The sequence below is a fragment of the Poecilia formosa genome, unplaced genomic scaffold (assembly GCF_000485575.1).
Source record: "Poecilia formosa unplaced genomic scaffold, Poecilia_formosa-5.1.2 Scaffold1, whole genome shotgun sequence".
Classification (NCBI taxonomy): Eukaryota; Metazoa; Chordata; class Actinopteri; order Cyprinodontiformes; family Poeciliidae; genus Poecilia; species Poecilia formosa.
In genome coordinates, this window is record NW_006799940.1 from 6641798 (window position 1) to 6657337 (window position 15540).

Below are 15540 nucleotides of genomic sequence, written 5' to 3' on the forward strand. Positions count from 1 at the left end.
TTCTTATGTTGTTTTTCCCCCCTCCAAAGAAACGGCGATGCTGCTCCCTTCGCCCTTTTTAAAACTGACCGTGTTAGCTCTCTAGTCCTGCCACATGTCATAACGGCATGAGACAAATCACTTCCAGCTTAGAGCGAAGACGGTGATTGTATCAAACTGACCCCTAACAAGCTGTCAGCTCACATTTGATGGAGCATGCATCAGCACCGACCGGCATGACATACCTTTGGACAGACAGATCTTATTTAAGGAATGGTATGCCCTTAGGTCTCACCCTGTGTGTTTCTCCCCAGTTTGACTGTTTAACTTTTCTAATGCTAATATAGAGGGGATCTATAGGTGCAGGAGTTTAATGGGATTTGGATTCTATAACACAGCTGCATAATCAGAACAAAAAATGTTCAGACGTTCATTTTGCCAGTGGATGAGAGAGACCGTGTTTGTCCCTCGTGATGTATTCAAAGGAGGGAGGCTCGATGGGACTGATAATCCTGAGGTGAAGCAACAAATCTGCCGAATATTGTGGAATAACAAATGTTTGTAATCACAGTTTCTCTGTGAACGGCTCAGTCTTACTGAGCATGAGCTATTTTCTTTAGTAGAATTTGCAAACATATCAGCAACTAGACTGGTGCAAACGGGGTGGTTCCATAAAGTGGTGCAACATGCATATGTTTCCACCACACTTTCCAGTTTAATTGTAAAAGCTGAAAATCATTTATCCTTCACGATTATGCGCTGCTGTGTATAATCGCGAATAAAATCACAATAAAATATTTGTGGTTAATGACGTAAAAAAAATAAAAAATCAAAGGATTCGGGTAATTTTTCATTGAACTGCTCTAGAAGCTGCAGTGCTGCCATTCCAACACAGAGGGAGCTCATGCGTGTGGACCAACCAAAGCATGGAAACGCTGAATGAGTGAGAGTGTGTGTGTGTGTGTGTGTGTGTGTGTGTGCGCACAAGCAAGCAAGCAAGAGAAGAGAAAGAGCGTGGTGCAGTCAGTGGACGAAATCACATCTTTGGGGAGTAATAATGTCAAACAGAGCAGCAGAGGAAATGATCTGCGTTTGCCTTTTTGCCAGACTCTTGTGTTTCGAACTAACTTCAGTGTTCAAGTGAGTCGGGAAGCTGGTGACCCGGAGGGAAGCCACGAGGCTGCGCGACAAGTTCAGAGGGGGAGAGGTGGGAAAAAAAGAAAAAAAAAGGGATTTGGTTCACTATTTTTAAATGTAAGATTTGGAAAAGGGGGCGTGGACGTTATTGGAGCGGCAGCAGCTGAGGCAGAGAGCGTGTTGGTTCTTGGCTGCAGCTCCAGAGTAGTGATGTGCCGGTTGGAGGAGGAACTGGACTGAGCGTAGACTCAGCGCTTTAGACGCAGATCCTCTGCAAGCTTTTTTTTTTTTTTTTTTGGTTTTGTTTGTGAGAAATTGAAGACCCTCACCCCCCCTTCCCCCTCTTCGGATTCTCAGTGGATTTATTTTTCTTTTTTTTTTTTTTTTTTTTTTTTTTTTTGCCGGTGGTCTACACAGAGAAAGGACTCGGGGAAAACAGTGGGAGCTGTTGAAGCCGTGCTTCGCCGTGCGTAACGGATGAAATCTGATTTCGAAGCTGTTTGAATGACAGCAGTAGGAGACATCTGATTGTTTAAGGTACAGCCTTGTTGCGCACAACAAACCACGCCGGCACGGGCAAAGCAATCTTTGAAACTCAAAAGCAAGTGGATTTTGAAAGCTGCCTCTTACGAATGTATTCCTAAATATTGAGAAGTACTGCTGGTTTTGATTATTTCAAATATGTTTAATATGGCAGCCCAACCTTTTGGCATGGATTATCTACGAAGTGCTTAATACAATTCTTCACGCCACTGAATCTTAGAGTTAAAGTCACTGTCAGTGCCTGACTTAGAATGCGTTTGAGACGCAGAACAGGAAAGTAAGGGCCACCTGAGTTTTCTCAATACTGCCAAAATGACAAGCAGCGGACCTGTCATTGTCTTCGAGTGGCTGAAGACCCTCCAGCTCTCGCAGTACGTCGAGTCCTTCGTGGATAATGGCTACGACGATCTAGAAGTTTGCAAACAAATAGGAGAGCCCGACCTGGACGCCATCGGGGTCTACATCCCTCACCACAGACAGAGGATCCACGACGCGGTGAGAAGGCTGAAGGAGGAAGCCAAAGAGACGGCCAGCGGTCTGTACTTCACCCTTGAGCCGATGCCACCTGCGGCAGAGATTTACACGGGTCACACGGTGGAGCATGAGTCCAAGCTGCGGGGATCCAGGTCTTGGACAGAGCCCAACAGTGACCGAATCGGGCGTAATGGTGGCTACATGGGCGCACAGAGAAACCTGACGCTGGGCAACAGGAGGGAGCTGGTGATGTACCCCAAGCTGAAGCTGAAGATCATGATCAGGGATAGACTCATCAGAGATGGCATCAATCTCGCAAGACCGCCCTACTCTAATAAGGTAAATGATCCCGAACTGGCCAAAGTACACACACAAAGCATCATGCACTCCCTTTCTTCCATTTTATATTTAGGTAGTTCTTGTTACCGTTCAAACAAGGAAATAAAATAATGTTATTTTTATTTTGACACATTAAGAAAATAAAAATAACACAATAAGATAGAGTACAAGGATGGTAGAGATGCACCAATTCACCAACCAGCAATCAGAATTGCTAAGTTTTTCCTCCATTCTCTCTGATCAGCAGGTCAAACAATGAAATATTGTAAATGTAACAAAACCAGAACACAGTTTTTGTCAGTGTAGGTATCACATGTACTTTGAGACATTTGTTTGAGGTTGATTAAAAATGGATGTGAGTTTGAGACATAAAGAGTTTTCTTCCTTTCTGCTCTCACCACATGTTTGTTCAGGAGGAGATGTTAGTGTCGCGTTAATGCCTCAATGCAGTCAGATGGGCTTCCTTAGTTTGCTTTTTAATAGATGGCATTGCTAACAGAAGGACTCTGATCAAATTAGAATGCTTGTAATTGATTTTGAATCTGTCTCTTGCATTGGATTTTATTTCTGGATACGAATCGAACCATTATCCTCCTTGAGATGACATTCCTTGTCATTTTCTGATGGATTAAAACCAATAACCTATATCAAGGAACTTGTAGAAATTTCTTTCTATTTTTTTAATATTTGATGTGATATTGTCCTTCAGAAAAGGAAACTGTCAATATCAGAATAGCGGATTTTGGTATAACCCTGTTTATTTTAATGCCCATTTAGAGATTTACCAAAGATGATTACTTGAATCAAAACATCAAGAAAAGTTAAACAGCCTAATTTCTGTCTCTATGCACAATATATTAAGTTGAAGGCCTCGTCACTGTATTAGTGTTTGAATCCAAGGAAACTTCTGCAACCACGGTGGACTCATTTGGGGTATTTTTTGTAGAATATTGTAATTTAAGTACCAAGTATTCACACTCCATATTCCAATTATATCTCTGGTCAGCCAGTAATTTTATGTGGGGGGTAGGGGGGAAAGGAGTATTTATATTTTGGGTTCATATTCTAAGAAACTGTATCTTCTTCCTGGAAGGAAGAAAAATAAATTCCACAGAAAGGCGTTGATCAGAGACTGCTCAGCATGAGCATCATCCATTGCATAGATTAAAGCTCGCTTTTTAGTCAGGTAAAGCAAATCTTGTATGAAAAGCACATTTCAGAGAGAAGCACTCGCCATCAAACCAGGGTCTGAACAACAGGTGTGGCTCCGACACTTTGAAATATTTTCTGGACCGCTGCACTTTTGCAGGAGTGTGAGTGGTTGCTGTCAGGGTGAATGATGGCAGTGGAGTAGCTGCAGATCAATAATTAGAGAAGAGTGAAGATTCTGTGGGAGGCTTTTGCTTTGACAGTGATTCTCTGTTGGGCAAAAAAGATTTACACTCTGATTATTAGTCTACTCTGACCTCACATGTCACCCTGTTTTATTCTCATGTCTCTGCATGCAGTTAGAAATGGAGCAAGCAGACCAGACAAGCAAGTAAGCCCCCCAGCACTTTGCCGTAATGAATGAGCAACAGGCTTGTCGAACGCATGGGCAGGGGATGAAGTGCACCCAGCTGGGTTGGCTGTGGCAGTCCTGCGAGTAACCAGACTCAGAGGGCCTCTTGTATTCACAGACTGATAGTGACCTCTCCTCACAAGTGCCTGAATCATATGCCTTACCAGCTGAGGTCGCCCTTGCCGAGTTACTGTTGTGTACGTACAGGGAGGCTTTTTATTTGGACCTCCTCAGGCCCCTGACTAAGCAGATGTTGTGCCCTGTGATTTTTTTTTTTGTTGTTGTTGTTGTTCTGGTTCTCTAAAAAGATGCCCATTATTTGTGCTGAAGCAGATAAAAACATTCACTCAGCTCTGGATGTGGAGTAAAAACTGGAGCAGGAGTAGATTTGTTTGCTGTACACAAAGTAGATAAACCCAGCATTTAGCCATGATGGTACGACATGCTGCTGCTGAGATATGGAAATTGAATTATTATTTTTTTTGTCGTCTGCGAGAAGCTAAACGCCACTCTCAATTAATTTCGAGCTGTCTTGTTTTGTTGTTTTTTAGAAAGTGACCTACACAAACGGCCAGAATAATTGTGTGTACATTTTCAGGATGCAGCAGTTTGAATTTTGCAGCTGCCTGGTTTATTTATTGTGTTTTTTACCGAGATCTGTATTGAGACTACTGCAATAATTTAACCTACTAAAATCAAAATGTGGACAGGTTTTCCTGTGTCCTGTTTCAATAGAAAACCCTCAATTCTGGCAATGATTTTGGTGTGGTGGTAGGCAGATTTAATGACCGACTAAGTTGTTGACCTAATTCAGGTCCGAGTCCGTCTACATTAAGCTTGAGGAAATTCCGACTCATCCGCTCAGATATTTTGGACATGCTGACCCGTGCACTGTTGACAGAGAAATATAAACTTGTCTGTCAAAAGCTAATGTATTGTGAGAGATGTTGCGGTAATCCACAATATGAACTCTGCAATCCCGTCGATGGACTCATGCCAATAGAGGCCTGAGGAGCCCCGTCTGTGACCTTTACTGCCAGATGACAAAAAAGTAGTCCTGGTATTCCAAATTAGATTTAAAACTGTAGCAGTCTGCTGCTTTTTGGAGTGGGAGTAAGGAGTCTCTTACGAGCTTGAGGTTCTGCTGCGGTTCTGAAACAGACCGTGACCCAGTGGTAGTGGCACTCCAGTGAAGCTTTCATATCCTCTCAAAAACCTAAATACCATTTTAAACTCATTTAGTTTTTTGTTTGTCTTGGAAAAATGATGGTTATGTTTGCAATAGATTCTGCATGTTTAGTGAAAATGAAAATCTTTGTGTTGGTGTACATATAATTTCAATGAAACACAGATCCAGGGTTGATTAAATCTTTCGAATAGCTGTAGTCATTCAAAATAGGAACGTTCCAAGGACCTTCTTGGTTCCCCCCACTATACATTGCTGTGGCTAAATGGTATGCTGCTGTTGAGTCGTGAGATCTGAAAAATATATATTTGTCTTTTATTTAAGATTATGCTGTTCATTTCAGAACATAAACAAATGTCTTGAAGAGTTATGTGTGGTTTTCAGATGTTTAGATGTGCAGTACACAACAATCTTTTGTGTACAGATAGTCTATGTGCTTTTTTCATATTTCTTTATGCAAGATGAATCTTCATATTATATTCCAGATCCAGCTTAGAATATTTACATGAATTTTTAGTACGATAATGTGACTACATATTAATCAAATCAATTCCTTATAACTTTATTGTACAGTCAGTTTTACACGACAGACTAGGTATTTTGTGAGCAGATTAGTGTAAAATTATTAAGAAAAGTATTCAAAAACACAAAACAGATGGAACAAGAAAATATCTTCAATCATAAAAAAGTGTATCTGAAACAGTGACAACTTACTGAAAATTTTGAAAATTTGATAATTTTGATAATATATACATTTTTTTTTATAAACGTTACCTACAGCAGCTTTAAACATATTCACATGGTTGTCAAGAGCCTACATTTTCTACTTATGCAGAGTCCACTGGCTCAGTTTCTCAGAAAAATGTGCCTGACCAAAAAAGTTGGAAACAAATGTTTCAAGAGGTTATATTTGGTTTGCAAATAAATACATTTGTATCTATTTTTTATTTTTCTAATTTGAGTTCTAAACCTGACTTTTTGCTTAATCTGATTTTGTAGCGGTTTTTAGATTCCCTTCTGGCTCATTCTGCATGTAGATTCTCTTGAGCTTGTGCTGCATTTGATGAGCAAATGGTGCTCATCAAATGCAGCACATATATGAGAATTCCCCATATATGTGCATTCTCATCATGTATCTGGGTCGTGTTATTGCCTCTGATAATCAGAGTTTGCTTAACAATGACTTTTGAGTTTTTGAATACTTCATAAGCTTCTTTCCTCTGGGTATTTTTTTGCCACTTTGGCTAACCGTGAGTCCCGCAGAGGTTTGGGATTTGTGAGGGATTAAGCATGAGACCGAGGCTGAAACAAAGCATTGGTTTCAGAGGGTTAAACTATCTTTCCTCTTGAAGGCTGTGTTTAGTTAGAACCATAGCTTTGGCATTGGAGCCTTGGAGAGGAATGAGGGGGTCAAGGTCTTTGAGTCTCTTTTGGTTAGTGTGTCTATGTGTGTGTGTGTGTGTGTCACCCTGCAGTTTTGAACTGGCTGCAGTCCAGTACTTTTTTTCAGTTTTTTTTTTTTTCCTACCCCAGGGTGAAGGAGAGTGTGGGAGATGGAGCTATGACCAGCTGATAGTTTGACTAACGGGCCTGTGATTGGTTGATATTTTCCCTCTTTGTGTCCTTGGGAGGTTTGTCACCCCCAGCAGAGACGGAGCATGGTGACTCAAGGCTGATTGGATACAAAAAGTCACTCACAATGAATACAGGGTAACATGAACAGAGAGCTTTCTTATTTTTCCCAATGACCAGAATTTTTTTATTTTTTTCATCCTGTTTGCTGACTGATCATCTGTGCAGAACTTTCCATCAGGTAAACCCTTAGATAAACCAAGAGTCAGAATTCCACTCCTGTGTCTGCTGAATGTATTCTGGTGAGACAACTCATTATCAAGCAATTCACTGAAAGGCTCTGCTGGGTGTAATAAATAGCTGTGATCCTTATCAAAGCCACTGAGACCCCTTGTCTGAGAGGGAGTATTATTTCTTCTGATGTAAACAAACACTTGTGCCGAGGGTTGCACATTTTATGATCGCTCATCGGGGAACAATATACGCCGGGAAGACGGGGCTGCCGGCTAGTTTGTTGCTATAATGCACTGTGTTCAATAAATTCTTGCCGTTTGTCTCGGCTTGAAAAGTCAAGCCGGCTTTTTAAAGTTTTATCACTTGGACTCCTATTTGTCTTTGTTTCTTGTGACAGTTAGAGGACGGTGAATCAAAAGATGTTAACTGCTGTTTTTAGATGAAAAACAACGCACTGCATTTATGACAAATTCTATTCCAAGGACATTTGGAGACTTTTGAATCAGCTCAAATTTCTGTTTTAAAAGTTACTGGAGGATCTCATTTTTGATGAAACACTTTTGTTTGTTTTCTTCCTGAAACTTCAACACTCACTTTCAAATGAAATTTTGTGGCTGAATGTTAGCTGAAACAAAACATTTTTATTCTTTTACCTTTTAAGGCTTGATTGTCTTATCTGTTTTTCTTTTGCTGTCTTACTGCTGCTCAATTGTTTAAAAAAAATATGGGTATATTTTGACTATTTGCACAATTTTAATAAAGTAATTCATTTTTTAGGGTATTTGTATTAAAGTTACCTACCAAACACTTGTTAAGGAACTCACTGCTTCAGATTTTATTATGGATCCAAAATGTCTAAATATATATGATGGTAAAATAAGTTGTGAAACTTCAGTTTATTTTATTGTGGAAATCAGACATGTTACCGATTATAGTAAAATTTGGAGCAATATATGTCAAAGCCAAACATTTTAGCTTTCTGATTACTTCCCAGATGAAATAAGCCGCCCCAGGTTAACTCTTAAAATTAAGTGCGTAGAGTCAGCGTTTTAAATTAGTGTTTTGAATCAACATAATTTGGCTTCCTGTTAAAAAATCTGTAAAATCCATATCTAGGCAATACGTTTAGCCGGGCCATCAGTGTCTTCTGTTATTGGCCTCTGCGTAAATTTCCAGTTGACCATGTTTTTTCCAAAGTTTTAGGTCAGGTACTGTTGTTTACATTTTAAGGTTACAGTGAAATACATTCAAAATTACATAGAAAATGTATCAAGTTCTTTTGGTCTGGGAAAAATGTGGTTGTGAACCATCAAGAACTAGTGGTACATTAAACCACAGACTATACATGCAACTTTACTTGGGAATGACACCAAGCCACATTCCCTTCTATGCTGTCATCACAAGTAACAAACTCATTTTGGGGGAAAAGATTCTCCAGCATGAATAATAACCATTTTCCTTTTAGGAGAGCTGACAACACAATAGTCATTATTCACATTTAGTTGTTGCCATCTGCCCTTCTGCTCCTCATTATTGATTTTTCTGCCTCACTGATTTCTTAGAATTGAATTCATTTCATCTTCTCAGAGAAATTGATCTTTTAGTTTGGGTCTTTGAATCAACTGAAGCCCAAACTATGTGAGGATGTGTTCCCATCCTGGCTTCATCTTGGATCTGGACGCAGCAGACAGTCAGTCATAAGGTTTCATTGTTCGCCCAGTGTGTCTGGAGGAAATGTAGGCTAAGCAGCAGCAGATTCTCCATTGTTTGTTTGGAATCTGATGGGGCTGCATGTCCTTTCACTACTGGTCTGTTTTGCATTTCCAATTTCCGTCTATTGAAATGGGCTGTGGAGGCAAGTGTCCAGCATTGTGCTGATGGGTGGGTGATTAAAACCTGGGTATCATGCTGAGGGAGAGCATTGTAAATAGATGGGTACATTGTTTATTAAGGCTGGAAGGGAGTTGGTGGATGTTTAGATGGTCAGGACACACTGGTAAGTTGTTGGGAAGTGTTTGCTCCTCAAGGCCATTTTATGACCTCACAGACCAAACGTAGTTGGGGACAATCAAGAGAAGACTTGCAGCTCCTGGAAAAAAAAAAAGAAGTTAAAACATGCAATGAAGTCACAGAGGTGCTGCACCTGTCAGGGCTGGATTAGCAGAAACAAAAGACAGACTTTATCTAGTCATGTTCATAGCTTCCGTTAGCACACAGAAGTTTACCACCTGACATGACAAGGATTCACTTTGCTTCCTGTTCCAGGCCTCTTATCTTAAGTAATATCCCATCACTCTCTCTAAGCAGGAAATTAGAGTTTAGCTTGAGGTTCACCCCAGTTGGCCGACTGTGGCTGTTGAAGTGCTTTAAGCTGCTTCTGGATTACTGCCAAGATTTGGAAAGACGAATAATTCAAGGAAATTCAGTTTATTTCCACTGACACTGTTCAAAACACATACGCAACATCAGTGACGTTCAGATGATGGCAAAAGCACAATTTGAAATAGCAGTGCTGAAATAGTGTTTCATTCATTTCTTTTAATATTGATGCACAGCTCTTAGATGAACTGTTTAGTGAGATTTTATTTAAATTTAAGTGTGAATGTTAGTTCCCCCAGATCGAGAGCTTTTTGTATCTTTCAATGTTAATTGAAACTGCTGTAAAAGCTTTCTAGAGCTTTTCATTTGTGCCTGTGTTTTCAGGGGAAATGTCTTCATTATCAATGTCCATTCCCATAGTGCTGGCATTTAGCCACAAGGGCAGAGAAAGCCTCTCACATCAGCCTCTGAGTTTTCCATTTGTTCTGCTGAGAGCCCCGTTTGCTCAGTTCTTATTAAAGGGTCCTTAAAGGCATAATCAGCCAAGGACTCATAAAGGGGAAGTCATAAAAAAGTCAAGGACCAGTCACATTGTCCTGAGAGGACATAGAGAGTCCATTAACATAGTCGGATGCAGTTTACATTGCAATTTGAAACTGGGTTGTATTTAGCAAATGGTGTGAGTAGGTGTATTTGCACCATGTTAAAATGATCTCATGTTTACGCTCTTACAAACAGGTTCACACGGGGGCTTTGAAGCATCTTTTCAAGCATCTTTCATCAGAATAACCTTTAAACCCCTTAAGGCAGATGGCACATTTGACACAAAACTTTGAAAATGAATGGATTGTTCAACACAATATTTTGCTGTTGATTTTGGAAATTATGATGCCAAGATCCTAGATCTTATTCTCCTCATGAATGTCTGGGATCTCAATAGCAAATTTGTCTTCAAGGAATGCTGTGGTGAGCCATTGATTAGCTACATTAGAAAAAGATGCATAATCTCCCCACATGTGGGGAAGGGCAGTCGCTGTAAAGCAGTGTTCATTATTATTTTAACCCAAATAAAATAATCACGGCGCTGACATTTTGAACTGTCTTAACCATCTATTTATATGGTTAAGACAGTGTAAATAAAACAAAGTTGCCAAGTTATTCTGTAGACTGTAATCGGTTAATGTTCACTCTGGGACTTCCAAAAGACCGCCAGCATTAGCAAAATTAGCATGCTCCATTACAGACTGGAAAGGATAAAACTGACACAAATCTGCTGTAATAAATGTACCCTTCCTGTTATCTTGCTCTATCTCACTTTCTAAAAGATTAAATAAAGTGCAGACACATCTCAATGTGTGTTGGACATTGTTTAGTTTGAAATAACATCTTACTTATCTTTGTTACCTCTGACTCAGGTTTTAAGCTCTTCTTTTGGTCCTCAAAATAACCAACATTGGCTCCTCCTTTTTTATAAAATACTTTGGGGGGGTGAGGATAAGACACCATTTCACCCCTTCCATGTGTTTTGTCAAGAAATAATTGACAAACAATAGGGTGATTGCGAAAGGACTTCACTTTGTTCTGGTGCAGCAGCACTCATTTTCTGCAATTCGTATGGAGATTTAATAGATCACGTAGACCAATTGGCACCTCAAACACCTGTAAAAGGTGCTCGGATCAAAATTAAAGTTTGTGGCTCACATGCTTCTGACATCTGGTCACGGGCAGAAGCATGCTTGGCGAACGCTCACTTCAGCAGGGATAGTGAAGCTTTTCAGAGTTGATGAGAAAATGAACAAAGCTCAATACAGAGCTTTATACAATATAGCAATATAGCTAATATAAGCTTCTGTGTCTTCTAAAACACATTGCTACTGTGGGACAGTATATGTATGTATTGTTTAAATATGCGCAGTCATGGTAACGGCTTTAAATACAGCCGACCAGCAAGTCATCAAGGCAGTTTAATTTTCCGCAGTGCTGAGGAACAGTTCCTGATGACACTTTCATGACAGATGCATTATCAGAGCTATTCTGGTCTATAGTTTAGAGCTTCTAGACAGCCTGTCTACATTACAGACATACTGTAGTATCACACAAGAAAGCCGACCACACTATCGATACCAGCTTGTCTTTATTTCTGGTACATCTTCATACTTTCACCCTGTAATCTTGTCTGTTTAGTAAACTTTGCTTTGGCTTAAGGTGTCTTTGAACTGGTGTCATGCCATGATTTCCTCTCCAGTTGGCCCCCCACAGAAACCTTATACAGTTCATTTAAGATGGAAATAGTTTTCTTTTTTTTTTCTTTAAGTTGCTTTAAAAAAAATCCTCTTAGTCCCTTTGAAGTCAAGCTCCTAGGCGCACAGCTATAGCTATATATTTCATGGTTCGCTTAGAAGAAGGCGTATTTCTTGTCAGAGACTGCAAACACTCTAGATTCTGAGTTGTGGCAGTAAACATGTTTATTTTTTTGTGCATTTGTTTCCCCTGCATACAATTCAGTGGTTACAAATACAGGATGCATAAACAGGAGCTTACATTTATGCTTGAAAATACATAGAATTGTAAGTATATACTGGGGGAAAAAAAAAAAAAAATTCAACCTTTGGTACGTGTCCACTGTAATCGCTTCCTTGTGCTGACAAGAAATGAAAGTATTGAGTGTGCAAGCATGAGCATCTGCCTGTGTCGGCACCCAAATTGGAAATAGACATGCAAAGTAACATGTTCACTTTTGTCTGTTTGTCAACAGCTCTGCTTTTGTGATGTTTGTCGTTTCACCCACACCAATTTGTTTTGTGAGACAGATTTTTCAAGAAATAGAGGAAGATTGCAGAATAGCATAAAAAAAAAAGTCACTTATCTCTGGGGTTGGTTCTGCTGCATCGTCTGAGGTGGTCATGTGTGACCTACATAGTCCAAGAGGTCTAATTATGTCTGACTCCTGTGCAGCTTTGTGCCAGGAGGTCACTCACTGAAGGGTCTTGTTGCCACAAAGACAGTCAAAGTACACATAGATTCACAAATAAGCTCTTTTGTAAGTTAAAACATTCAGGAATTAGGATAACTACAAAATTCTAGTGCTCTTTAGACTTTAGATATTTAAATATTTAGTTAAGTAGCTTTCTATTTTAGCATTACTTTCTCAAAAGTTTACTTTGCTGTAGTTGTAGTTAAAAATAACCATTCTGTAGATACTGGGGGCCAAAAACTATTCATTGTTGTAGTCTGCTCCTCTTTTGCTGGTTTTATTTTGCGTTTTTTGTCATATTTGGATGTCTTCCTGTTAGTTTTAATTTCTCCTGTTTTTTTTTTTTGTTTTTTGTTTTCCTACAGCCTTCTGTGAAGATGGAATAAGTAGCTTCTGAGTCATACTTTGGTTCCATAAAACATACTCGGTTCAGCAATTATCAAATTTATATTTAATTGAGGTAATTGGATGTTTTACTTGTATTTCAGAAATATTGAAATGACCTATTAAAAACTACGTGCAGTTATTATCTTGCCTATAAAAGTCAAATTTGGAGATTGATATTTAGTCCAACAATAGCCTCAGCCAATTATTTGTAAAAGAAAATCACCAGAATTCTTAATCAAACATGCCCATTCAAAACAAATCAACCAAAAGACAATAATTTACAAGTTTGATTATAAAAGGGGGACAATTTGTCCTACAATTAAAGGCAGTACAAACTCTATCGTTATTGACAGTTTTTTTTTTAAAACTAAGGTTCTCCACAAATAGTGTGCGGCTGTTTGGTTGAACCAGAGGATAAATGACGGGTGGTCCGCAGGTGTGTCATGATATGCGTCGTCTCCTCTCAGGTAACTAATTGGCATCTGTCAGTTTTATGACTCCATCAATCATGCAGAGGGGCTTGCACTTTACCATTACCATGAATTTACCATCAATCATAAGTAGACATTTGACTGCACAACATTCGGAGTAACCATAACATTCCACGGTGTTTTATATGTCTGAGTAGATAAACGTTGGAAAACTGTAAATTATACCAAAGGAGTAAAATACATCCACTGTCAATCCGCAGATTGACTGCCATTCAACTCAGGTTTTGTGACTCATCTAGAAGCTTAAAAAGACATGATATAATCATCTGGGCTTTCATAATTTTCGAAAGCACATTTATTATAGTATATGAGAGCAGCTGTCATGGGGGGTGGGGCGTTGGATAAGGAATGAAAAGCTTTATCTCTACAAATTTAATTGAGTTCTTGTCAGATAAGATATTTTTTTACTCTTTTAGTTTCAAATAAATTTCCCTATATTTAATATGAAACTGCTTTTTTAAAAGAATTTTTAAATGAACGATGACACTGTACCTTGTTAAACAAGAACTTCAAACACTCTCCATAAATCGGAATGGAGGAGATGGAGACATACAGAGGGGTACTGGCGGTACTGACACCAACATCAGCTTAATGGCAAAAATCTGAAGGCAGCAAGTAGCTTTGGGGTGGTTAAAACTCTACAACAGAGATTAATTGCCCCCACATGTAGCTACAGTTGGGTTCATGTCAGCTGATGTTATATTGGCCCATGTTAGAGGGATGTAATGCCGTGGTGCTCAGAGATGAGTGAGCCGTAATAGCGGAGGGTATGAGTGTTAGTGAGACAGACAGGTGAGTGTGTATAATTACCTTGTCTGAAGCCACTGCCAGCTAGGTGTATGGCATGCAGCGCAAGCAACTCTCAACCCACCCTTATCGCTAATTGGTCCATTTTCTGAGGCATGAGTTCAGGGCGACGCTGAAAGCTTTGATCACGGAGACCACACCGGTGTCGATATGTTCCTACCTGAGTGCTTTTGTAGTGGCTTTGCCTGGTAGGGGATTAAGCCAAACTAAACCCACAGAGTGTCTGTCTTTCTGCCTGTCTTACCCAGGCTTCCCCGCGGCTCTACATACCTGAATCTGAACTCTAATTACCAGGCAGTTACTACATTCCTCAAACACACCCACGCAAATGCACATACTTTAAAACATGCAGTGTGTTGCACTTAATATTTCGCAAAAGCACTGTATCATTTCATAGGTATGCGATTGCTTTTTGTGGTTTGTTAGATTCCTAACTGAAAACGGTGTTGTTCAGTTTATACTCGCCTGCGGTGACTAGCAAAGGCTTAAATGTGTGTTGCTTTGAACAGTTAATGGAGAATGCGAAGCAACAAATTTCAAAAGGCATAAAGATAAAACATTCATTCATCATACTTGTTTACAAAGCAGCTAAACTGGGAAACTAAATTAATTGTGAAATGACAACAGTCTGCTGTTCAGATTCATAAGATTTTAAGTAGCTACTCGTCATATTTAATGCATAATTCCTCAAAATGGAGCAATGGTGTGTTCAAGTGTTTTTCCCCTAACACTTTTTGTAGGGTCTATGTTTGTTTTAATCGCTTTTTGAACGAAATGAGGAAAAGTGCATAATTCAAAATGTGAGTTTGTTGCTAATGTTTGCATGCAGCTCAAATTACCAGTGCCAAGCACTCCAAAAACATAAATAGGTAATGCAGATGTAGAAATATACACTCACTGACCGCTTTATTGGGTTCCTCTAATTGACTTTCAACCCAGAATGTGAATCAACCAATCACATGCAACAACTTAATGCACTTGGACATCTATATGTAGATAAGATGACTTGCTGAAGTTCAAGCCAAGTATCAGATTGAGCAAGTAAGGTTTTTTTTTTTTTTTATGTGGGGTGATTGTATGCTAGACTAGTTGGTCTGAGAATTTCAGTTGTGTGTGAACTGGGATTTTCACACACAACTCCTTACGGGTTAACAGAGAATGGCCTGAAAAAAAACAAAAACAAAAAACAACCCAGTGAGCACACTTCTTGTGTGAACAAAAGTGCCTTGTTGATTTCAGAGGAAAATTGGCAGAGTACTTTCAGATGGAAAAAAAAAAGGCAAGTAGCTCAAATAACCAGGTATGTGAAATACCACATACACAGTCCAGGGCTGTCGAGATTAAAATTGCCTTGTTCTATTCTGCATTCATGTTTAGTGGCTGGTTCATCTCTTTACTATTACTATTCAGGCAAACCTCAATTCAGCCTCGCTGGTGATATCAAACAGTCAGCTGAAATCTTGGCTTGAAATGCATGTGTGAACAAACTAATCAAAGGCTTATGTAAATGTTGCCTTCTGCATTCACTCGACGTGGC

At 39.4% G+C, this 15540-nt stretch overlaps 1 protein-coding gene across 6 annotated transcripts in view; it reads left to right on the forward strand.

The window, feature by feature from the left end:
- Nucleotides 1–971: 971 nt before the first annotated feature.
- Nucleotides 972–15540, forward strand: part of sash1a (SAM and SH3 domain containing 1a) — a 164175-nt gene continuing 149606 nt past the window's right edge. For 3 of the 6 annotated variants that reach the window (XM_016669600.1, XM_016669608.1, XM_016669603.1), the window contains exon 1: nucleotides 981–2472. In XM_016669600.1, the coding sequence (XP_016525086.1) occupies nucleotides 1972–2472 (501 nt within the window). In that variant the 5' untranslated portion in view covers nucleotides 981–1971. Of the gene's footprint in view, nucleotides 2473–15540 lie in introns of all 6 variants that reach the window. The other 3 variants (XM_007547580.2, XM_007547586.2, XM_016669625.1) reach the window with 2 other exon arrangements.